Source organism: Typopeltis vanoorti, chromosome 5 (genome assembly GCF_054136105.1).
Source record: "Typopeltis vanoorti isolate ZY-2024b chromosome 5, IOZ_Tvanoo_1.0, whole genome shotgun sequence".
Classification (NCBI taxonomy): Eukaryota; Metazoa; Arthropoda; class Arachnida; order Uropygi; family Thelyphonidae; genus Typopeltis; species Typopeltis vanoorti.
In genome coordinates, this window is record NC_143553.1 from 95664712 (window position 1) to 95691735 (window position 27024).

General features: G+C 34.7%; 1 protein-coding gene across 6 annotated transcripts in view; it reads left to right on the top strand.

Annotated features, from left to right (window-relative positions):
• Positions 1–27024, top strand: part of Mtmr6 (Myotubularin related protein 6) — a 401631-nt gene that overhangs the window by 130788 nt on the left and 243819 nt on the right. For all 6 annotated transcript variants that reach the window (XR_016548365.1, XR_016548364.1, XR_016548366.1 and 3 more), the window contains one exon: positions 5808–5933. Coding sequence is in view for 3 of the 6 variants with exons in the window: in XM_090393272.1 (XP_090249398.1) it covers positions 5808–5933 (126 nt within the window). In the remaining 3 variants the exon portion in view is untranslated. The remainder of the gene's footprint in view (positions 1–5807; positions 5934–27024) is intronic.

Genomic DNA, 27024 nt, shown 5'->3' on the forward strand with positions numbered 1-27024 from the left:
ATTTTAAACCTCCTATACATTTTACGTAAAGAAAAGACTTTTAAATAATGTTATATAAAAAATGCAATTATCTTGCAAGCAACATATTTCACGAAAAGTGAGTCTGGCTCCATAGCAAGTGCTTTTTACTTTCTTGTTTTCACATATTTTGTTGTTTGTCTTTCCTATTAAATTATCGCTTATCGATAATTTATACGAATCCACCTTCATTATGAATAATAAAGGAAAGAAAACACAAACTGAGTTGTGATGAGTTTTAGCATACATTTTAAACCCACATTAAAGGAAGGGATATTTTTTATAATTATGTGTAATGTGTAGTGAGAATTAAAGAATGTATTAGTTTTGTCATAATAACATTTAGTTTTTATGAAATATTGCATATAACAATATTTATGTAAGGTAGACCAATATTTTGGGCAAGTAAAATATTTTTGTGGCTAGTACATTTCAGTTGTATTTCTGGAACCCTGCATGCATGCTCTCTCTCTTGCATAATTGGCACCTGAAGCAGTTTGAAAAGCTACTTCAGGCTTGAATAAGTGATGGTATCACACAGGTGATGAAATTTATCTCTCATTTAAATACAAATACAAACTATGATACCCATAGTAGGATTCAAACCTGCAACGTGTCGTTTGGTGAGCAGGTATGATCTCCAGCCACTCAGCCCACCAGGTTGCAGATCAATTCTTTTATTGGTGTGATATGTCTTTGTATTGATTGTTTCACACTGTTGTTATATCTTATGTATTATTTTGTGTTTTTATTATAGTTTTTCTCCCATCCATGTAATTGTTTTCTGTCCATAGATTTGGAAGGGAATGTAAAAATTCTTTCTTCTAAATCTTTTTTTAGCCTGTCTTTGCAATTTATTTCAGTCTTCATATACTTTAATGTTTTATAGTCATTAGGACTTCCTTTATTCCTATTATTTTTCAGATGTGCTACAAATTTTTTCCAGTTTGTATTTATCTAGACTGTGTTTTCTTTTTTCTTTTCTGTTTTCTTTGTTTTTCTCTTTTATATTTAACTTTTAATCTTCTCATGTTTTACTTGCCAGTCATCATTTAAAAGCTATTCTTTATTTTCAGTTATTCTTATTTCATTGTCTGATATGTTTATTTTTTATTCTTCTTCATCGTTTTTTTTTTATTTATTTTTTTTTATCAGTTGTTTTTTTTTAGCAGTGGTGTTTCTCTATTAGAAATGCAAAATATGTGTTTCATATCTTGCCTATTTTCATAGTTTTTGTCTTGTTGTTGCTGATTTTCATGACATATTTGTTACAGCAGCTATTCCATTTAGTAAAGAATCCATCCTGAATACTTGTACTGGATTGATTTTGGAGTAATAACATCATCTGCATGAAGGGAAGAGCTGAGTTGAATTTTTCCAGTTTTGACATTATGCCACTTAATAATATGATTCATATAGGTGATGAATAAGAATAGAGATAGTATGTACCTTTGTCTTACACCTGATTTTTGTATTATTTTTTAATTATTATTATTTCGTGACACCTCCAGGGAGTCCAATGAACTCATCGAGGGAGGGCACCTACTCTACCACTCAATTCACCAACGCCATCCACCACCACCAGTATTTTCACAGACAATCACAAACATCCATGCCCATGGCAGAATTCGAACCCACAGCCTTTTGGCTGGAAACGGATACGCTAACCACTCAGCCAACCAGGCCGGCAATTTGATATCCCATCTTGTATCTCTTTCAGTTCTAACAGTTGACTTACAGCTTAAATATAAACTGTGTTTTGTTTTCTGTATAATGTTCCATTTATCTCATATAACTATATTGTTTTATTTTTATATGATTTCTTTCATGGTAGCTCTGCCACTAGGATACCTGTCATTATGTTAGTAACTTGACATAAAACAATAGTTACACAATCCAGATCCAAACTCAATCTTGGTTGTGATTCTTGCCATAATGATTCATTCTACATGCCTTAGAAGGCAATGTGTGTGGGCATTATGGGATTCAAAGAACAACATGGTGAGAAGTCATTACTTTCTGTATATAATTAAGAGTTATGAAGACATTTCACACACAAACTTATTTTCCTATACTTTCTTCAAATAAAGATGAAAACCAAAATATAATTTCTTATCTTATATTATATATATTGTTTCTTTTATATTCTCTTTATACAAATTTATACATGTCATGCTGAAAAGTGATAAATTTTCATCAATAGGTAGTAGATGTTTTGCATTTAGCTGTTTTCCTTGAATTTTCTTTAAACGTTATATTTCTATATGGTTTTATGTTGTAACGAAACACTCACTTGCAGAACAGTTTCTCTCTTTTTTGTCTGTTGCCTCCTGTGATAACTCAGTTTTTTATTTCATTATTCATTGTCATTTATGGGTTGTCAATTATTGCCAAAGCAACTGGGGCCACTAGGCTTGTTTGAGTTGGAAGAATATATTGTCAGTATTCTGAGAGGAAAAATTTCTACCTCTATATGAGGCTTGCTAACTCATCAGTTAAAAAGGTACCTTATGCTCTACACAGGATTCATACCTACTTCTTTCAACAGAAAGATATATGTTGCACTGCCGTGGAGCACTTAGAACAAAAAAGAACTCAACTTGGTCTTTGCTATTGACATTTTCAGTTGAATTCTAGATATATATAAATCACATTGTCCAATTTTCCATTTTGCAATTTTATCCACATCACTCCTTAAAACTATTCCCAATTCAAAACTTTAGGTTTAGGATTAAAATACTCCTTCCTTTTCCTGTTTATTATGAACCTGTATTTTTTGACAATTATTCAGAAGAATCTTATATGTTTTTATTTTCTTGGTCTCATTATCTTAGCATTTTCTGTGATTTCATGGCTTAGCTCTGTCTCTTTTACTTTGATATTCCATAAATTGGTAGTAACTTCTAATCAGCTGATAATCATTATCACATAACCAGAAGAGAAAGGAAGAGTATCGTTTTTTTAAACCTTTTTGGAAAATTATAGTAAAATTATTATAATAAAAAATTATAATAAAAATTTTTTTAGGAAGGATAGACAGGATAGGAGCGATGGGACATGCTGCTAATATTGGATAACTTGAATTCAGTTAGTGGTGAGACCTGTGATTGTAGTCCTAGCAACAGTATTTCATGTGGCAGTGAATTTGAAACCATCTGCTGTGAGGTGGAATCTAACAAGATCAATTACATAGTGGGAGTGTTGTTACAGACCAGGTGGATCAGTTGCTAGTGATGAAAGAAATGCATCACCAAATAGAGATGATGGGTGTGCGGAATGGGAGAGTTTTAATTATCTAAATATTGATTGGGTAGCAGTAAAATCTCATGAAAAGAATGAAACTGAATTTATTGAGCTATTGCAACTTCCTTAAGCAGCATGTGTTAGAAGGAACCAGAAGTCAAAGCGTGTTAGATTTGATTATAGTGTCAGAGGGTGTTTCAGTTAAAGACAACTATTCTGCCTTTGGTTGCTGACAGTGATCATGCAGTACTCACTTGGGAAGAAACAATATATATAATATAAGATAAGAAATTGTATTTTGATTTTCATCTTTATGCACATGGTATTCCTTCCACATCATCCATTTCTTATGAATCTCTCCTTTTACACATCCATTTGACTCCAACTATATTTATTCTTCTTGGACGGGACACATTCTGATAATACATCATTTAAGTATTTTTTAGACAGTTCCCATGTCGATATTCTTCCCATCCAGCAACCGGTACCATTCTGCTGAACTCAGTATACTCCTCAGTTGGTCATAATTTTCTGCTTTGTAGTTCGCAACATGTAACCTTTTCTGAATGAAATATTCATAAACTTTGACTAAGATAAAAAGAGAGGATTCCCCAGGAATGGAAAGGATGCATGGTAATCCCATTGCACAAGGGTGGTGCAAAGCCCGATGTATCCAACTATCTACCAATCAGTATCTCAGGAGCGGTGGTAAAGATTTTGGAAAAATCAGTTAGGGCTCGCATTCAGAAATGGGTTGACAGTTAATCTCTACTTTGCAATGAACAGTATACGGGTTTACTAAGGGAATGTCATGTTTTATGATTCTTTTGGATTTTGCTAAGGCTTTTGACAGAATGCAACATGAAAGACTGTTGCATAAATTGGAGAATATGGATTTGGATTATAAAATATAAGTATGGAAAAGAGGATGACTGACTGATAGATATCAAAGAGTGGTATATGGGGGATGTGAGTCTGCAAGATTCGAGGTAACTAGTGGTGTACCACAAGGGTAAGTCCTTTGTCCACTGTTATTCAGTGTATACATTAAGATATTTGAAAGGCTTTAACAGGTGACATATCATCAGTCTTTTTTTTTTTATTCCTGTTAAATTTAAATTTTATTCCATCATCAGCAAACAGCTGTTTGCTAATGATGCAAAGACAGGTAGGGTAATTAGGAATGCTGCTGATATGCAGTACTTGCAGAATGATTTGAATAGACTGAAATTGTGGGCATGGGAAAATGGATGTCAGTTCAATGTCAGTAAATGCAAAGTCATGCACTTTTGCTCGATTAGCTATCCAATGCCATATTATATTGGTGGGATTACTAGAAGAAACTGATCAGGCTAGGGATTTTGGAGTGTTAATAGATAGCAAGTTAAAGTTTAGAGACTATATAGCAAAGATGGCAAAGTTAACTCAAAAGATAAATTGTAATATTGAAACAAAATTTCATATAAAGACAAGGATGTAATTTTGCCTATTTACAAGGCATTGATAAGATCTCACTCGGACTATTTTGTGCAGGTCTGGTTTCCTGTTGTGATTCTGATACAGTGGAGAGCATGCAAAGGAGAGTGTTAAAAATGATATCAGGATTATGGAATACTGATTATGAAGACAGATTGAGAATTTGTAGATTGCAGATACTAGCAAACAGGAGAAAGAAGGGTGATATGATTGAGACTTACGAGCTTCTGAAAACGTCATACAGTCTTTCAGTTGATAGAATTTTTCATTTTATGGAGGGGTGGGGAAAGGACAAGAGGGCATCCTTGGAAGCTGAGAATGAATGCCACTAAGAAGGTGTGAGGGCTAGAATTTTCTCTCATAGGGTGGTGCATGATTGGAATGGATTGACATTGGATGCTGTGTGCAAGCAGTGTGAATGAATTCGAGTATAAGTGTGATAGATGGCACGTGTAATATGTGGCCTCCCTCAGAGTCCCAGACTCCCTGATGGTCTCCCTGAATAATAATAATAATCACTAGTTTTTTTTAATGAAAATGCGTCATAATTTTAGATGGGTGCCATTCATTCTTTTTGTTCTGTATCTTCTCTTTTATTTTATCTCTCATCTTTTTCATCAGTCTGTTATGGCTATTGAATTCTGTTCTGAAATCTTTGTCATTCATTTCATCATTTTCATCCGTCTGTCGCATCCTTTTTCTTCTCGTCCTCTTTTTCGTCTTGTTGCTCATTCTCTGAGAAATTAATATTTTTTACACAGTAATCATGATGATCATTTTCACCTTTGTTCTTACAAAGATGTGTCATATAATGCTGATTGTTCTTGTCATTCATTCATAGCCTGCTGTCAATCGATTATTGAAAGATTGAATTTGAAAATGATTCCACATTTGGTTTGTAAACAGAGTGTATAGGATTGATATCATTTATATTGATATATTGATTAAGTTGATATTGTAAGTTGGCCTAAAGATAGTTTCATTAACCAAGCATTCCAAAAAGAAAATGCACATCTTTATATACATGTAGTTTTATTAAAATTCATAAGTTAATTTATTTTGTCTTTTAGATTTGTGATACTTATCCTAGTTACCTCTATGTTCCTGTTACGGCTACAACACCTACTCTTGTTGGGAGCAGTAGATTTCGCAGTCGAGGCAGGCTTCCTGTTCTTTCATATTTACACAGGAATAAAGTATGCTAAACTTATTCTTTTAATAATTTTTTTTTTTTGTGTGTATATATATATATATATTTATTTATTTATTTACATGAATGACTTGCTGTATTGTCATCTGGAGATTACTGATTCTGATCAACAACCATATAAGTTCCTCTATTTTATATAAGACAATGTGCAATGCAAACAGGGGAATGGAGGAGACTCAGTATGGACAGGGGAACACAGCGTGAAAAAGTCAATGCTCAAAGAGCAAGTGAATGTCCATGTAGACAAGAAAGGAATGGGAGATCCAGGATGAAGGGAGAACAGTTGGGTTTGAAGCAGATTCTGGGATGCATAGGAAGAAAAAGAAATGGCTTAAGGAAAGTAAGGAGAAGTCACATTTAATAAGTGATATCAATGAAACTTGTTATAGATCCAGGAATGAGCTGTTATGTTTGTATATGAATGCTAGATGTATCAGAAATAAGGGTATTGATGGTTACATTGATTGAGTACTTTCACCTAAAAATTGTTGGAATAAATGAGGCATGGCTGGATAAGGATAACATCCTGACAGGAATGAAGATGGAAGGGTGTGATGTTTTTGTTGAAAATAACAGGGAAAAACAGATAAGGAATGCTAATGATGATAGAAAAGAAGTTATGTCCATACAAGGTACAGATGTTAGGGAGGAAATAGTGATAGTGGTTTTGAGGAAGTATGGTGTGAGATAGAGGTAAATAGATTAAAATAATTAGTCGAATATTGCTATAGACCTGGTAATGTGGAGTGTACTGACCATGAAATGCATAAGCGAAGTATCCAAGCAAATAGGAAAAGGGTGATGATTATGGGCAGTTTTAATTGTGGCAATATAGATTGGGATGAGAAGATAGCAACTGGAAGTAAAGAAAATTAACTTCCTAAGTTTTTAAGCAACAACTACCTCAGGCAGCATGTAGCAGAGGGGATGCAAGGATTGGAAGGTCTTGGATTTGATCATCTCATCAGAGGATTCATTATAAATGAGGTGTGTCAAATCACTCTCCAGTTGATGAGAGTGACATAATTTCTCTTCTATCATCATCAGCACTCTCCCTCCCTTCTTGTCCTTTCTATCCTCCAGAAAAATACTGTATCTTTCCAGTTCTATTTCCATTGGGATATCATCATCATTCAACCATGTTTTACTTATTCCAATATTTTTGGGCCAAATAGACTCAATCAATGAAACCATTTCATCTCCCTTATTTCAGATACTTCTGGCATTTGTAAATAAACACATCAGTTCATTTTAGGTCTATAACCAATTCTGTCCAAGCCATTTGTTAGTTGTGATTTCCCCATCACACCTTTCCTTGCCCAATCACCTTTATCTCTGCTTATCACATATATATCTGCTCAGTCTCAATTTCCCACCAACATAACAGCATATTTCATTTCTATCCATACATACACTGCTGCTTCCAACATCCACTCTCCCTGTGCCATGTTTCCATGTCCCCCCCCCCCCCCGCCCTGTTTGCCTGTTTCTCTTGCATTACTATTCTCTCTACAACTCACACTACTACTGTTTCCACTGCCAAGTACCTCTGTCTCTTTATACCACTCTTCTGATCTGTTGCTTGCATCACACGCTGTACTTCCATTAAGCAACATTCCTCCAGTCACTCACTCGAAAGCCATTAAATGCAACCTATCATGTCTGTATAATTCAATTCTTTCTTCAAACACATGGAAATAATGGTACATCCACAAACTGTATTACTTTCTCCTCACACAGCTCTTCTAGCATACCATTCATGATTCCGGCTCTCCTTCTCAACAGGTCATTGCCATATACCTCAGCAACACACTGAAAGAACCTCTCCCACTTTAACTCTTCTCAATAACCTTCTGATATTCACCCTTACATTCTCCTTTTGTCCATTTAAGTTATTGTCCGCACAGCCACCACTAATTCTCTTGCTCATTTCCTCCTCTTGTTCAAAGCCTGAATTATCTTGCTATTGTGAATCATTGTCACCTCTTTTACCCTTTTTTCTTTCATTGTATTCTTTTGCAGACTCATTTTGTTGTTATGTTCCATTGAGTCATTTTCAACTCTTGGTAATTCTATGAACATACGTTCTCCATGCAGATCTGTTCCTGGCCATATCTTTCAGAATTTCCAGTTGCATTCCAGTTGCTTCTTTAACTCCATCCACCTCTAATTCTTGGTCTTCCTCTTCTCCTGCTTCTTTCAATTTTAGCAATCATCATCCTCTTCTCCAGACTGTCATTTGCTTACATAATATGTCAAAAGTATGATAATTTTTACTTGATGATCATAGCTTTGAGGGAGCAATTTGGCTTTATTCTGTCTATCACTGATTTTTTGGTTTGCTTTTCAGTTGATGATATTCTTGGTAAGCTTTTCCAAACCCATAATTCAAATGCATATATCTTCCTTCTTTCACTCTTTCTCAGGATCCAACTTTCACATCCATACAGTACCACAGGGAATACCATTGATTTCACGATTCTGATTTTTGTTACAAGGCTGATATCTTTAAAGATCTTGCTTAAATTTGTCGCCTCCCTTCCGAGTAATAATAATCTTCGAACTTCTTCAGTACAATACCCATCTTTATCAATTCAGGAACTTAGGAGCACAAAATTGTTAACTGCTTCCATTTTCTCCCCATCTACTTCAAAATCATTAAGTTCACATGTTGCCATAACTTTTGTCTTTTTGAGGTTAAGTTTAAGGCCATATTTAGCACTTTCTTTTTTTTACTTTCATAATAAGTTCCTCCAAATCTTCTTTGCATTCTGCTAGCAAGGTGGTAACATCTGCATTCCTCAAATTATTAATATTTCTTCCACCAATTTTAATTCCAACTGAAGACTCTTCCAGTCCTACCATTCTTAAAATGTATTTGCTGTACAAGTTAAGCAGGGATCTTAGGAGGATAAGGATAAGATACATCCTTGGCGCACCTTTTTACCTATTGTGAAATACTCATTTTCTCCAAGATCTGTATGGACAGTAGTTTCTTATTCATAATAAAGATTCCTCAGAAGGATAATGAAATGCTCTGGTATTCCCATTGTTCTTAACACATTCCACAGTTTCGCATGATCTACAGAGTCCAAAGCCTTACTATAGTCAAGGAAACAAAGGTAGACATTCTTTTGATATTCCTGTGCTCTTTCTATTATCTATCTCGCATTGGAGATCTGATCTCTTGTTCGTCTGCCTTTTCGAAATCCTGCCCGTTCATCTGGCATTTTTCTCATCATGAATGGTTCCAGTATTTTCTGAATGATCTTAAGTAAGACTTTACTTGCATGAGAAATCAATGCTATAGTTCTGTAATTTTTTCACCCTCTTGCATTGCCTTTCTTCAATAAAGGTATATAAACTGATTTTTTTCATTCCCTAGGCCATGTAGTTGTAATCCAAATAATTCGTTGACATAGAGCTGTTAAAATTTTAATTTCCTCTTCTCCTATGGCTTTGAGCAGCTCAATAGGTATTCCATTTCCTCCTGGTGCTTTCTTACTGGATAGTTGTTGCAGTGCCCATCTCACTTCACTCTCCAGTGGTAATGGCTCCTGTGTATCTCTTCAAATTTTTCAGTAATTTTGGAGTCCTTTCTGTAAAGGGCTTTTGTATATTCTTTCCATCTTTCTTTGATGTCTGCCACTTCTGTAAGATATCCTTTGTGATTACTTGACAATATTGTCACCTTGGAGCTGAACTTCCCTGTCAGTTCCCTGATCTTTTTGAAAAGATCTCTTGTTTTTCCTTTCTTGATTTGGTCTTCTATTTGTTGGCATTCCTGGTTAAAGTATTTTTCCTTGTCTCTTCTGGCTTGTCATTGAAACTCTGCATTCAAATCCCTACTTCCTGCAAATTTCCTGTGGCCTTCATTTTCCTTCTTTCCTGAGCAGTTTTGATGGCATCTTCTGACAGCCATTTGGACTTCTTCTTCTTACAAATTGTTGGAATATTCTTCTTTGCTTCTGTTTTAATTATATCTTTAATTTCATTAGACTTTCATTAAGTTCCACTAAATGTCTAATATCACTCTGCGTGTTCTTCATTTCATTTGAATAACTGTTTCATCAAATCTTGCATTCCAACAATTTCACTCTCTGTCACTCCTGTAGTCTCGCTACCTCTCATTCTACCACACCTTACTTCTGATTCCTCATTTATACTTCCTTTTGCTCCCTTATCACTAACTTTCACTTCTACATTCTTGCGTTCTTTCACTCCCTCAGTTTCACTAGCTTTCGTTCCATTCCCGTTTCTTTCATTTGCACCATTTTTTATTTCTTCAGCCTGTTTTGTATTCGTTAAGTCATAATCTAGGAAAATATCGCACTCCCTGCAAATCCAACTTTCTCTTGTCTACTGTTCAGTCTCCTCACATATATATATTACACTCAGAATATTGAACGATGTTTGAAAAGTCTATGTTGTTAATGCCACTTGAGTTTGACAGTGCTCTTAGTCACACCTTTCGATGTCCACCTGGTTGATCTTGTATTAATACTGCCATTGTGTTCTGTTTAAATAAGGCAAAATTCAAAATTTCAATTAATAAAGCATGCAGAAATCACTCAGACACACTAAGTTAATGAAAATAAACAATGCTAAACTAAAATTCAAGCAATATCACCAATTATTACTGAAAATAGCACTTCTATTTTCCAGAGCTTATTTCTAAACTACAGACCTTGCAGTCCTCTAGTGGCTAACATTCTTGCTAAATAAACTAGATACAGGTGCTGTAGTAGAACAGGACCAAAATGATATGAAGCATCAAGAATTTTTGTCAGTTATTGCTGATGTCATAGATAAAAACTGAAAGAGGTTTGCTTTTTTGCTTTCATAGTTTCTTTCCATAACTTAACAACTGCAGAGTACATTGATATATCAGAGAATAAAATGAAGAGGTTATTTTTGCAATGGGAGAGTGGTAACTGGTTAGCAGGGATTGGAACAGATAGAGCAGGTAATATGCTGGGAAAAAAAAACAGGTTACTGGCAATATTAAAAAGGAGGGACATGCCATACTAGAACTTATATCAGCATTTTAGTGCACATAATTTGAATGTGGCTATTTTAATTCCTATTCAAGATGTCCCCTTCATTGTTGCTGAAATTGAAACAGTGGTAAAAAAATCATATACTGTTTTCTGGAATTCACCCAAAATTACTGAAAGTATTAGGAAAAGGATCAGCCATGTTACAAATAAAACTCTTTGAGTTCTGATATCTTTTTATATATATGCATATATATCCCACACACAAAAGGTTGAAGAGTCTATAGCAAACAGATGCAGGATTTGGAACACAGTAATACTTTGATATTCTTCTTTAACTGTTGAAGATCGTAGTCTTTTGGAAATGCTTTGTGAGGGAGCCTGTTCCACAGAATTGAAGTGACTAAACAAACACACGTAATAACCACAGTAATAAGTTTTAATAAGTAAATATTTCATCCTAAGTATCTTAGGACATCGTCAATACAGTTAATTCAAACAGTACTAGGAATAACATACAGTTAGGATGCATGATTACAATGAAATCCCAATATATGTGCAGTAGCGTGTTATAGAATTAAATTAAAATTTATCTGGAGGAAAAAAAAATTACAGTAAAATAAGATAGCATATATAAAAATTATTTTACACAATTTTGTATGACAATTTCCCATACTTTAGGAATAGCAAGAACGTCATTACGGTTTAGATTTGGTCTGTGAAGTAGGGCTTCAGCACTTTCTTTATATAAACGTTCATTTTTTTTATAAAGATCTATGTAGAAGTTTGGTTTTTTCCCAATGGATCCTATAGTTTGGGTTTTCAACTCCATGTTGAGCGAGGCCAGATTTCTGTGGTTTGATAAGACAGATATGGTCTTGATGTTCCAAAATGCTTTTATGAACAGATCTACCTGTCTGTTCATAGTAAGACAGTTTACAGGAGCATGGAACCTCGTACACACCAGGCAGCACCAGAGGTGAGAGATTGTCTTCCTCACATAGGCCACTCAGCCTCATCAATTAAAAATTCCACAGAGTTTCATGCCAAAATAAAAGACATTCAACTGTTAGAAACTGACATGCTAATTAGCTTTGATATTGTCTTCCTCTTCACTAATATTCCCCATAAGGAAATGGTAGACTTGTTAACTCAAAAATTTCCATTTGATGTTGTCGAATTATTCAAATTTGTTATTACGTCCAGTTACTTCACTTGGAAAGAAAAAATTTACAAGCAAGAGGAAGGAACAGCAATGGGATCTCCCTTATCACCAAACTTAGCAAACTTGTTTCTAGAATATCTTGAAAAAAAAATCTTCATGTTTAAACCCAAACTAAAAATTTGGCTACGAAATGTCAATGACGTCTTTGCTGTCTGGGGTCATTCCGAACAAGAACTACATCTGTTTCTAAATAAAATAAACCTCCTTCATCCTCGCATCAAATTTATGCTAGAAAAAAAATCTCCACAGAGGTAACTCCTTTCTGGATTTACACATCCAAAGAAAAGAAGATTGTTCCATCTCCACTTCTGTCATTGCAAGCCGACATTTTCAGGTCGCTACATTCACAATTCTTCTGCTCATCATCCACCTCAAAAATTTGGAATCATTAGTAACCAGAGCACACAGATTCTGCTTCTCTGAAGAATCTCTAAACCAAGAATTGGAAATAATCAAAAATATAGGCATACTAAATGGATATAATCTTAAAACAACTCAAAAAATCATCAGTCACTTACCCACACATCAACCTAGACAAGAACAAGCCCATAGGATTCGCATACCTTATGTTAAAAGCATCTCTGAACGTCTTTCAAAAATTATGAAGTAATACAATCTTGCTACTACCTACAAACCCATCAACCAGATCTATAACTTGTTACCTTCTGCTAAAGACAAACTCTCACCTCTGATGCTACCCGGCATGTATGAGGTTCCATGCTCCTGTAAACTGTCTTACTATGGACAGACAGGTAGATCTGTTCATAAACACATCAAGACCATATCCGTCTTATCAAACTGCAGAAATCTGGCCTCGCTCAACACAGAGTTGAAAACCCAAACCATAGGATCCATTGAGAAAAGACCAAACTTCTACATAGATCTTTATATAAACATGAACGTTTATATAAAGAAAGTGCTGAAGCCCTACTTCACAGACCAAATCTAAACCATAATGACGTTCTTGCTATTCCTAAAGTATGGGAAATTGTCATAAAAATTGTGTAAAATAATTTTTATGTATGTTATCTTATTTTAATGTAATTTTTTTTTCCTCCAGATATATTTTAATTTAATTCTATAACACGCTACTGCACGCATATTGGGATTCCATTGTAATCACGTGCCCTAACTGTATGTTATTCCTAATACTGTTTGAATTAACTGTACTGACGATGTCCTAAGATACTTAGGATGAAATATTTACTTATTAAAGCTTATTACATGTGTTTGTTTAGTCATAAATTCTCCATAGGTTTCATTGTATAATAAACAGGATTGAAGTGGAAGAAATGAAAGATGACTGGGAGTAGCAGGTTTGGTGAGTATGCAGTTCGACTGTAAAAAAGAAATATTATGAGGAAATAAATAATCTTGATGTCAGTAAGGCGATAGAATTTGATGACACATTAGAGAATGTTCCAGAGAATTGGCAGTAGAGAATTGGCATATCTGTTTAATATGAGTCTTACAACAGCACAGGTTCCATCAACAAAGGTAAAATTGTTCCATTGCATAAAGATGGTGATAGCCTAGAGATAATTTACCTAAATTTACATTAGTGTAAATTAATGTAAATGTAAATAACTTAAGAGAATGTAAATTGGTCACAAAATATAGGCCAATCTCTATGTCTGGAATTGTGGTGAAGGTACTAGAGAGATTCGTGAGAAGTAGGATACAGAAATGCATTGATAACAGAAGTATTCTCTATGGTTATCAGCATGGGTTTGTTAAAGGGAGATCATGTTTTACTAACTTATGTGCTATAACAAAGTGACAGATGATAACAAATCTTGCACATGGAGGATTCATATACTTAGATATACTTAGATTTTGCAAAAGCTTTTGATAGACTGCCACACAACAAGTTTTAAAATAAACTGAAACGAATGGAATTGGATAACAGACTTCTGAGTTGGATCAGTGACTGGCTGTAAGATAAGTATCAGTAAGTTGTATATAGGTGCAGTATCTCGAAAGAGGAAGGTCACTAGTTGTGTGCCACAAGGGTCTGGGGCCATTGTTGTTCAGCTTGTATATTAATGATGTTGGGATGGGTTTAACTAGTGATATGCAGCTGTTTGCAGATGAAGCAAAATTGGAGAGAGCAATGTAGAGTCAAGCAAATGTTATGGCCTTACAGGAGGACTTGAATAGATTGCATGAATCAGCAGGTAAGTGGAACCATCAGTTCAGTGTTGTAAAATGTAAGGTTTTGAAATTTAGTAAGCAATGATGAGATACAAAGTATACACTTGGTGGGGAAACTTTAAAGGAGGTATTGGAGATGAGAGATCTTGGATTGGTGGTGGTGGTGGACAAGGACCTGAAATTCAGGGCCATATTGTACAAATTGTGAAGATGTCACATCGGATAATGGTAATGATGTGGAGGAATTTGAATGGCAGAAATAAAGCAGTTATGATGCTATTGTGTAGGCCTTGATCAGGCATCATATAGATTATTCTGCACAGATATGGTAACTGAATTTTCATGGTGATAAGGATATGTTAGAATGGGTCCAGAGAAGATTCACAAAAATGCTCAGTGGTCTTTGGAATGTGTAGTACAAGGATAGATTGAGAGAATGTAAATTCCAAAGCCTCACGAATAGGAAGAGGGAAGATGTGATTGAGACATATGAGATGTAGCTATTAAATAACGAGACTGGTTGCAAATGTGGTTTATTATTACAATTGTACTTAATTGTTATCCCCCTTCAACATACTCCCCTCCTCTATCTATACACCGTTGCATATGAATTTTCCATTGTTGGAAGCAGTGCTGCACATTATCAGGTGTTATCTGCTTCAGTAGCACTGCCATTTTCTCCTTTACCTCATCCACTGACTGAAAATGGGTGCCCTTCAATGCAGATTTCAACTTTGGAAAAAGGCAAAAGTCGCACAACTCCAGTGAGTAAGGTGGATTATACATAATAAATAACGGAAAAACTCACGTAGAAATATTATTTAACGGTATAATTTTCGCCTGTGTGTCACAGGCATCTTCAGTACAATTAGGCACAAAAATTAAACACTAACTGACAATTCCAAAAAGCGCCACCTAAGTAGCTGGTGTAAGATAACTAAAAAGGTCAATAACTTTCCTAAAAAAAAAAAAATAATAAATAAATAAATAAAAAAAAAATAAAAAAAATTTAATACAATAAAAAGTTAGGAAAGATTAGGTGGATGATTAGAAAAGATTAGAAAGTAAGGTGGATGTCCAACACTGGCATCTTTTTATCAGCCAGTTACTGCTTTATAGACAGTGCACTGTGGGCTGGAGCATTGTCCTGATGGAGAATCCAAGCATTGTTCTTCCACAGATCAGGTCTCTTCTTCCTCACTCGTTCTCTCAGCTTGGCCAGAACCTCAAAGTAATAATGTTGGTTAACTGTCTGACCCTCTGGTACCCATTCAACCATTACCAAACCATCGATATAAAAAAAACAAAACAAAAAAAAAACGATCAGCATTGCCTTCAGTTTTGACTTTCTCATTCTTTCTTTTTTCATTCTCAGTGACATGGGGGTTTTCCAGTCTGGTGATTGTCTCTTTGTTTCTGGATTGTACTGGAAAATCCATGTCTCATCACATGTGATGATCTTCTCCTGCAAGTATGGCTCTGCTGTCAGCTGTTCCATGATGACATTATTCTGGCAAAGCGACATGTGTTTCTTTTATAACTGCCTACAGACTAACTACGAGCGACAGCACTTATCTGAAATGCTTCTAGAACCTTCAATGTCATTCATGGTGCAAGCGCATCCTACTGCTACGAGTACATGATTCACAGCGCACCTTGTCTCATTATTTAATAGCCACACCTCGTATAAGCTAGTTGGGTTGATTTGTGAAAATTCAATGTCTTTTGAAATCTAAATGTCAGCACTTTACTACAAGGTGTTCGAGGCCTTTTCTGGCACACAGCCATTCCAGTTCCTTCAGCTAATTGTCTTGAATGCATGCCTTGATTGTTTTCAGTTGATGTTACAACAGTAGGCCTTTCTTCAGCAGGCCTTTTTAACATTTTCTGGTCCCTAATTTTTACACTATCTAGTCTCTGATTTGTCTGTTCAAGATAATTGTGTTTATTAAATAGCACTATTAAAAATCCTTTTCATCATGTAAGCTAATTCGTGTTGTGAATTACGATGTTAAAAGCGATGCTAAGATAAAACGAATATAAATTTGTTTTATTTTGTATTTAGTTTTTTTTTTTGTTTGTTTAATGGTATCCCAGATTTTTATAAGAATGGACATAAGTTACAAGTTAAATGAAATGTTGTTTGAAAATACTTGATTTTATCATCATCAAATTCCTGATCTCTACCCTCAAGGGGGTGGGGTGGGGGTACAGGATATGAAAGTACTACATGAAAAATTTACATCATTAATAACTTCTTATCTACAATTTTCCTCCAAATCAGTCTGTTATTTGTCAAGTCTCCAACATTATCAGATCTTATATTTCTATCGTCTAAAGTACTTTGTACCATATCAATCCACCTATATCTGGGTCGTTTTCCTGCCAACTTGGCAGAGAAAACTTGTTTTGCTAATCTTTTCTTGCCAATTCTGTTCAAGCGACCATACCATCTGAGATTAGCTCTACTAACAGATTCCTGGATGCTGACAATGCCAAGTTCTTTCCTAATATTCTCATTTTTAATATGATATTAATATTGCCATTGAAGCCATCTGTAAATGCCTCTAATCTTTCTCAGGACTCTCATATCTGCGGTCTCTAGTCTTTGGTCAAGTGTTTTACTTCTGACCCAGCTCTCAGATCCATAAGTTAAAACTGGTTTGAACACTGTCTTGTATACAGCTAATTTAGTGTTCTGACTAATTTCTCTCTTATTCCATATGAATTTATTCAATTGACTTCCAACCATAACAGCTTTGTTGATTTTGTTGTCTATTTCCATATTTAATTTACCATCTTCAGTAAAAACCGTGCCTAAGTAGCTGAAATGTTTTACTTGTTCCACAGTTCTCCATTCACAAAACAGTTGACATTTTCAACGATTCTACCTATTTTCATTGTCTTTGTCTTTTTATTGCTGACCTTCATACCATACCTATTACAACAGTTATTCAATTTAGTAAGGGAATCTTGCAAACTTGTAGCGGATTTATTTAGAAGTATAACATCGTCTACATAAAGCAAAGAGCTGACATTAACATCTCCAATTTTGATATCAGGTTTAATACCACTTTCCTTCATAATGTGATCCATATAGATAATGAATGACAGAGGGGATAATGTGCATCCTTGTCTCACACCAGATTGAACATTAAACCATCTTCCTGTACTTCCTTCAATTCTAACTGCTGATTTACAATTCAAATAAAGACTAAGAATTGCTTGATATAATGCCCCATTGACACCATATAACTGTAGCGTATTGAATAGCTTCTCTCTTGGCACCTTGTCATATGCCTTTTCCAAATTGACTAAACTTAAATACAGATATTTGTTATATTCCCATGCTTTCTCGACTATTTGTCGTAAAGTGAAGATCTGATCCTGAGAACTTCTATTTGTCCTGAATCCAGCTCGTTCTTCACCCAGCTTTTCTTCCACAATTCTTCTCAACCGATTCTGAAGTATACTTGCATAGATCTTGCCAGGAACACTCCGTAGGGAAATACCTCTGTAATTCTCACATTCAGTTTTATTTCCCTCTTTTATATATGGGTACTATGAGAGCTCTACTCCAATCATTGGGAATTCATCCCTTTGTCCAGGCTTTCTGAACTATACAGTGCAGCCACTGTAAGACTCTTATACCACCATACTTCAGCATTTCTGGTCGAATATCATCTACTCCTGCTGCCTTTCCACATTTCAAGCCTTTGATGGCTTTTTCTACTTCAAGTATGGATATGTATTCCTGACTGCATGCCTGGTCAGTGTTTTTTACCACTGTGCTGTCATCACTGCTTGTTTCATTTAGCAGTTTTTCAAAGTAATTATTCCATACTTCAAGGATATCTTTTTCTCCCGTTTTCATGTCACCTTTATCATCTCTAATTCCTTTTACAGCACTCTTTCCTCCATTCCAAACTTCTTCAACAACCTCCAAAATATTTTGCCATCTTTTTGATATTTATTTTCTATATTCTTGCCAAAGTCCTCCCATGACTTTTGTTTAGCTAGTTTTACACAGTGTTTAGCTTTCTTACATTTGTTTCTATATTCTCTAAGAGCATAAGCTGACTTATTTGCCAGGAACTTTTGATATGCTTTCTTCTTTTCCTTCACTGCCTCTTTAACTTCCTGTGTCCACCATGGAGTTCTAATTTTTCTATCCTTGCACAAACCTTACCACATGCCTCTCTGGCTGAATCAATCAGGGTTTACTTCAAGGCTTGATTTTGAATCTCCAGTGTTTGGTTCTTGTTCTCAAACGCTTTCATTTTTTCTTCAATAATCTTTGTGTATTTTAGTCTACAGTTCACATCTGAGAGCTGCTCAACTTTTATTCGCTTTAAAACTTTCTTACATGTTATTCTTTTCAATATGAAATTCAATTTTATCCTGCTCAAGACTAAATAGTGATCACTTCCAATTTCAAATCCTCTGTACACTCTGGTGTCCTGCAACAGGGAGAAAATGTCACTATCAACAATAACATAGTCGATGAGACTTTTCTTATTCCTTGCCTCTTCTCTCCATGTGAATTGTGAACATTTTTATGTTGGAACATGGTGTTAGTAATAACCACTCCATTTCCTGAGCAGAAATCCAACAGGTATATGCCATTATTATTAGCTTTGCTCTTTTCTCCAAATTTTCCCAAAATATTTTTGTATGTCTGACAATCATTTTCTACTCTGCTATTTAGATCTACAACAAGGACCAACTTTTCCTTTTTCATTGTATCAGTTGCTTTTTCTAAAGCATCAAAATATTCCTCCACTTCTACCTTAGTAGAACCTTCTGTGGGACCATAGGCACAAATAAGTCTCATTGTCCAATTCCCCATTCCGATATTTGCCCACATCACTCTACTTGAGACTGCCTGCCATTCAAGACGATTAGCCTCGTATTTTGTGTTGAATACTATGGCTACTCCTTCTTTTCCATTATTGTCATTGCCTGAATATAACATCTTGTATTGTTATTTATTGCTCAGATAGATCTCACCAGTTTTTGTATTTTTTGTTTCAGTCATCCCTATTATGTCGATCTAGTACTTATCTAATTCCTCAGCTAGCTTCATTTCTTTGCCATTCAGGCTTCTTATGTTGATAGTACCGATCTTTCACTATTTTGATGTTGAGTTCGTGTGTGCTTTCAGATTTGTTTCAGTAGCTGACTTTTCACTGTTCGCCCTGGTTCCCTGGCAAAAACAACAGGGGCCTTGTTTAACCAGGCGACATCACAGTTGGCATGAAATTCTGTCATGTTGTACCATCATTTGTATATTGGTTTAAGCCAATAAGAATACAATTTGGTCGGCTAAATCCCAAATTGGCAACCCATCCTCGTTCATTCAGTATCCAGGTAGATACCCAATAGGGTGCACCACGAGAAGGTGCGGATTGGACATTAGTTTAGAAGCCCTGGTCGGTTCTCCACATTCCTTTAAAGGCTATGTGGAGGTCTCCTCTCAGTTATACAGCTTTGTCCCTTAAGCACTACTTGATTTTACTTTACAATTAATCTCCAGACACATGATAGACTTAAGTTTATAACAGAGAGTGAGAGATAAATTGTGCTGCCTATTGTCATAGATTGGAATTACTTATATTTCAGAAATAGCAATGAAGGATATCTCTGAGAATATCTTTATCCAAAGTAACTTTTTGCAGAGTCAGACAGTGTACAAAGGAATTAACTTATTAAAATAATGACACAAAGATACTCTCTCTCCTAGTTGAAAATAAACTTTATTCTGTTACATTCATTGAAGGCTGCTGTGATAGAACAATTTGATAGTGAATGAAATGATGTTTTAAAATAAATGAAAAGTGTTAATAATGTGAAGAAAAGAATATATTTTGGACGCATTTAGAATGAGTCTGAAAATTCACTCGGTATTTGTTTCTGATAACTTCCCTGTAGCGAGTTCTGGAAACCTAGATACAGTGATGGCTGATGAAAAGATACAATAAATTCATATATGAGGAAGCAAAAACCAGGTGAGTAGCAGTATGCTGCAAGGCTCTGTGCTTGTACTATCGCTGTTTAATTGGTGCCTAAATGATATTAATATAGGAAAATATTGTGTTGTTTGCTGATGATGCAAAGCTGATTAGAGTAATAATTAATCAAAGTGATATAGAGAGCTTGCAGGATGACTTAAATAGGCTCTGGCAGTATGAGCAAATGATAATGGTGCTGGTTTAATGTGGAAGCATGAAAAGATATGCATTTTGAGATAAAAAGATTATAAGCTGTGTACCGCAATGATGGAAACGTACTCCAGGATATTGATGAAGTTAGAGATGTTTGAGTGGTGGTAGATAGAGAGTTAAAGTTCAGAGAGCATATTTTCAAAGTGGTTATTGAAGAACACACTAACAAGCAGAGATAAGAAAGTTATAACTCTTTATAACACCTTGATATATCCACATCTGGATTATTGTGCTGAGGTCTGGTCATCTGGGTTTCTTGGTAGAATGAGAAAGTATATAGGATCCACAGGTGAGTGGTCTATGGAATGCTCCCTGTGATAGTAAATTGAGGGTTTGTGGGTTGCAAAAATTGGTTGAAAAGTGAAAAAGAGGGAATATAATATAAATATTTAAGTTATTACCTAAAGGGTTTTATAGCATTGATGCAAAGGAAATATTTCACCCACCTTTATGTTGACTATATTTCTTAATAACATAGTCAATGAGATGTTTCTTATTTCTGCTTCCTTCTCTCCATCTAATATTTGGATACATCTGTATATTACATGGCATTAGTGATGACTAATCCATGTCCTGAACAAATATTCAGCAGGTATTTACCAATGTTAGCTTTGTCTTTTCCTCAAGTTTTTTTTTTTTTTTTTTTTTATGTGCATTTGTTTCATACTCTGCTGTTTAGATCTCCAGCAACCAACTTTTCTTTTTTTCATATATTGTCTGCATTCTCTGATCACTCAAAAAATTCCTCCACTTCTTCCTTAGTAGAACTTTCTGTTGGACCCTATGCACAAATAAGTCTCTTGTCCAATTCTCTGATATTTTTCCACATCACTCTGCTTAATATTGCCTATGATTCAAGAAGATTATGTTTAGTGTTGAAGACTAAAGCTACTCCTTCCTTTCCTTGATCAGTTGTCCTGAGTTTAGTGTCTTGTAGTTATTTTTAGAAGAATTTCACGTGTATGTGTGTGTCTTCTTTGTTCCAATGACAGCAATTTTGTTGACATGGAACTTCTCTAATACTTCTATAAGTTCCTCTTCTTGTTAATTATATCTTAGGTTTATAGTGCCTCTTGAATTTTGCTGATGTTAAGTTTGAGTTTGTTCCAGTAGCTATTTTCTACTGTTCACCCTTGTTCTGTGATGAATAAAATTAAACATGGTCAAGTTCTGAACCTTGTTTAACCTGGTGATGCTCAACTGGTATTACTTTTCATCTTGCTTAAGCCATTGCAGGATATCACTTGGTTGTTTTTGCATCTTATGTTTATAGTGATTTTTGCTGTTCACACTTGTTCTGTGATAAACAATGTTAAACAAGTTAGCCAGCCTGGCTGGCTGAGTGGTTAGCATATCCACTCTGCAGCCAAAAGGCCACGGGTTCGAATCCCACCGTGGACATGGATGTTTGTGATGGTCTGTGGAAATACTAGTGGTGGTTGTTGGCAGTAGATGGCGCTGATATTCTTGAGGTCAGTTGGTGGATTGAGTGGTGGAGAGAGAGAGTTGTAGATGAGTCCTCCCTCAGTGAGTCTTTGGACTCCCTGGGAGGCGTGAAATAATAATAATAATAACATGACCAGGTGCCAAGCCTTGTTTAACCTGGTGATGCCCCAGCTGGTTTACTTTTCATCCTGTACTATCATTGCCTTTTGGTTTAAGCCAGTACAGAATATAATGCCAGCCTGGTTGGCCGAGTGGTCAGTGTATCTACTCTCTAGCCAGAAGGTTGCAGGTTTGAATCCCGGCATGGATGTTTGTGATTGTCTGTGAAAATACTAGTGGTGATGGATAGCAGTAGATGGCATTGGTGTAGTTGCGTTTCATTGTAGTTGGTGGGATTGAGTGGTGTAGACGGATAACTGTAGAGCAGGAGCCCTCCCTCAATGAGTCATTGGACTCCCTGGAAGTGTCATATAATAATAATTTGGTTGACTATGTTCCAAATTGCCAGCTGATCATTGCTCTTTCATTATTCATTACATACCTACTAATGGGATATACCACAAGAATGTGGGGATTAAATCAGAAGCCCTTGTCAGTCCTTGGTATTCCTTAAAAGTCTGTGTAGAGGCTTTCTGCCAGTTATCTACTCTGACTTTTAAGCAACTCCATCAATACCATACAGAAGTTATTATAAGCAGATATTTTGATTTATAATGACTGCTTTCAGTCCAGTGGTTGTAGACTTATAAGTTACAGTGGGATTTTAATTCTTTTTCCAATTTGAATTTGTTTTCACAAATTGCTTCTAGTGTCATGTTCTGTGACAAGTGTTTTTGGGCTCTGTGGATGGGTTTAATATCCAGTGAAATATCTGCTGCTAAGTAAATTGTCATATTTATCTTGTTTTTGTATGGTGTCTTGAGTTAATATCAACAAAGTCTTATTAGAAGCTGTTCTGAGGTCATCCATATGTTAGTATTATACAATGATGCTTTTATTGCTTACCAATACAACTTGGAAGATATGCATTTTTTTTTAATGGTCAGCATCAAAAATTCCAATTTACCGTCCAAATTGGAAAGAACAACCAACATCCTAAAAATATTAATCATTTAAAAACTAGATGCAATATATCACTAAAAGTTTATAGACAATCAATCAAACAGCTTTATATTGTCATGCATTTCTTTTCACTTTCCTCAGTAAAAGTTGGGATTTATTACCCTACTTATGTAAAAACAGAGAATAGTGCAGCTTTTCATTTTAGGGAAAGATGAAGATTTATATAAATGTACTTCTCTACAATCAGTTTTACTGGATATTTAAAAAGAACTTGAAGAAAGAAAAAGAAACAAACAACTATATACAAATCTAAAGTGGGGTAAAAAAAGAAGAAAGAGCAAAAGCAGGTATAATGATTATGGTACATAAATCCCTAAAGAACAATATTGTATATTACAACTATTTGAATGAAAGATTAATAGAAATTAGACTCAAGACATTAAGAGGCCACATAACAATAATTGGTGCATATGCACCAGAAGAGGGAAAAGAAGAAGACAGTAATATATTTTATAAAGAATTACAGAATGCCATAGATAAAACAAACAAAACTGACTATTTACTGCTAGCAGGAGATTTAAATGCCAGAATAGGAAACAAAAAATACAAAACAAACATAGGTAAATTTGACGAAGATACATGTAATCAAAATGGTCGCAGATTGCACGATTTTGTCATTTATAATAATATGAGAATAATGAATTCAATGTTTAAACACAAGGAAATACATAAATATACTTGGTCAGCCAGAGGATACAAATCAGTAATTGACTACGTTATCACAAATTTTAAATTAGCGGAATTAATTTTAGACGTAAGAGCATATCGAGGCTTTGAATTAAACTCTGATCATTATATGGTATCAGCAAAAATTCGTTTTAAACCAAAGTGGCTAAAAACACATAGAATTGAAAATTCTTACCAGCCGAGCTACAAAATTTCTTCATTACAGGATCCTCAAGTTAGACTACAATATCAAAAATGCACAAACTTAAAAACAGAAACCACACACGAATCAAGTGACATAGAAGATGAATGGGAAAATTTGAAACAAATTCTCACAAAAGCAGCAACAGAAACCTTAGGAATAAAGCACAAATGGATTAGAAAAAGAGGACTACGAGACTGGAACAAAGAAATAGAAAATATAATAAAAACCAAAAAGGACAGTTACCAGAAATGGCTAAATTCCAAAACAATAGAAGCAGAAATAGAGTATAAAAGAAATAGTGCAATTGCAAAACGAGAAGTAAGGAAAAAACATAGAGAAAGATGGAACAATTTCGTAACAGAACTAGAAAAGGATTTATTTAAGCCACAACCCAAAACCTATAAAGTAATAAAATACATGAATAAAGAAATAAAAGAAAAGATAAAAATACAAACAATAGATTTAGAAAAATGGGTGACCTATTTCCAAAATCTCTGGACAGATGAGAACAATGAATTAAAATTTTATAAGACAAAGAATGACCTAATAGAAAATATCACAATGTTAGAACTGAAAAATATAATAAAGAAGATGAATAATAGGAAAACGCCAGGAGAAGAGAATATAAATATAGAACTATACAAAAATGCAGGTGAAAAATTTAATGAAAGACTTTTGAAATTTTTTAATATGGTTTGGATGTCCGGAAAAACCCCAAACTCTTGGAAAAAAGCACTGGTCATCCCAATCTATAAAAAAGGAAATAAAGACAATTGCAATAATTATAGCGGAATTAGCCTGCTGAATACAGGATATAAAATATATGCAGGAATATTAAAAGAGAAACTAAGCATTGTAGAAAACAAATTACTAGAAGAACAAAATGGCTTCCGAAAAGGCCGATCCTGCATAGATCCAATTTTTACTTTAAAATTATTAATAGAAAAGAGAAGAGAATTTCAAAAAGAAACACATGTGGCATTTATTGATTATGAAAAAGCATTTGACAAAATTAGTCGACAAAAATTGTTTAAAATATTAACCAATTTAAACATACCAAACCAACTTTTACAATCTATTCAAGAAATATATACAGGAAATAAAATAGCAGTTAAATTAGAACACACCTCAGAATGGAAAGAGATATCAAGAGGAGTACAACAAGGATGTACCCTCTCACCTCTGCTTTTCAATATATATATAAATGAAATATTAACAATCTGGAAACAGCATAACCCATTTGGTATACAAATGACCCCGCAAATGAAGATAGATACACTACTATTTGCAGATGATCAAATAGTATTAGCTACATCAGAAGATGACTTACAGAGATCATTAAAATCATTAAATGATATCTCAAAGCAATATAATATGACAATATCCAAAGAAAAAACAAAAATAATGGCATTCAAAGGAGAAAACCCAATAAGAAGTAAAATAGTGATAGATAATACAATACTAGAACAAGTAAACACTTTCAGATACTTGGGATGTGATCTATCATACGAAGAAGAAAAAGACATAGACACTAAAATATCAAACTTTGTCAAAGTAAATGGCATAATAAATAGTATATTTAAGCCATCCCTGGTACAAAAACACACTAGAATCAGACTATATAATGTCTTGTCAAAACCAACTCTACTATACGGAAGCGAAACATGGACCATGAAAAGGAAAGATGAAAAACGAATTCAAACGGCAGAAATGAAGTTCCTCAGAAAAACAGCTGGATATACCAAGTGGGACCACAAAACAAATGAAGAAATCTTACAATCACTAAAAATCAAACCAATTAATTACTACATAAGACAGTATAAACAAAAATGGCTAGAACATTTAAATCGAATGGACAACAGCAGACTACCAAAAATATTATACAGATACAAAATAAGTGGAAAAAGAAGAATCGGAAGACCAAGAAAGAGATGGCATGAGACCGGAACAGGCCACATGGCCTATATTGCATAACTTGCCTATAAAGTATCATACATAGAATAACTATCAGTTCCACCACAGAATTATGATTTATACAATAACTTTATCTCTTTACTATTCTTAAGTGTGACCTTTGATTGTCTGCTACAAGAAGTTGACATAAGAGTCTCATATAAACCTAAACTGATTCAAAAACTTCAGACTTCTTTGCAATCTTTTATAGACAGTATTATTGCTACTTTCCAGACGTATTTGACTATCTATACAGTTTTACTCCTTGTGGCAATACTTACTTTTACTTTGGGAGAAATTATGAAATTGAATTTCATAATTTCAGAAGAGTGAATACTTTAGTGATGTCAGGTCCCTCTACTCCTGCTTCCGAGAACAGGTAAATGGATTGGTCAATGATTTCATTGCCTTATCTTGAAAATGACTTCCTTGGTCTTCACTTTAATAATTTCAGCGAAATAGTTTACTGGCATAGTAGTCTGAACAGAAACTAGTTGCGATTTGCATAACATTTGGAAAGAACTTATCTGATCTTGCATTGCATTGGACTTATACTGCAGTATTAGCCATTTATGAGCAACCAATTCAGTGCATTTAATTGTATATGTGTGAGAAAGATACCGTATACATTTCTACTGCTCTTTGCTCTGAATTATTCATGTGTAGAGGCTTAAGTGCTGTGAGTACATCATGTTGGAGGCTTAATGGATTTTTTACAACACTCAAAAAGGATTAAAATAGAATTTAATACTTCCTATGTTTCGTCCAAGTCACTAGGACATCTACGGGATTACAAAAACAACTAATGTAACATGAACACAAATATCATACAATACTAAGTCCTATCTAGGTGGAGCGCCCTCTAAGGGTGGTTGTAGGTGACCTGGAATAAGGTGGGACCTCTGGTAATGAGTGTTTCCCAAATTTTTGGAAGCTTAATGCAACCATATTTATTAAGATTTGGTTGGTTTCTGAGAACTGCTGCTTCTAAGAAAAGTCTCTCTTTCTTGAATTTGCTGTGGTGGAGCATGGTGGTTTTCTTCCATTATACCATGTATACCATATTTTCTTCCATGATATCGTAT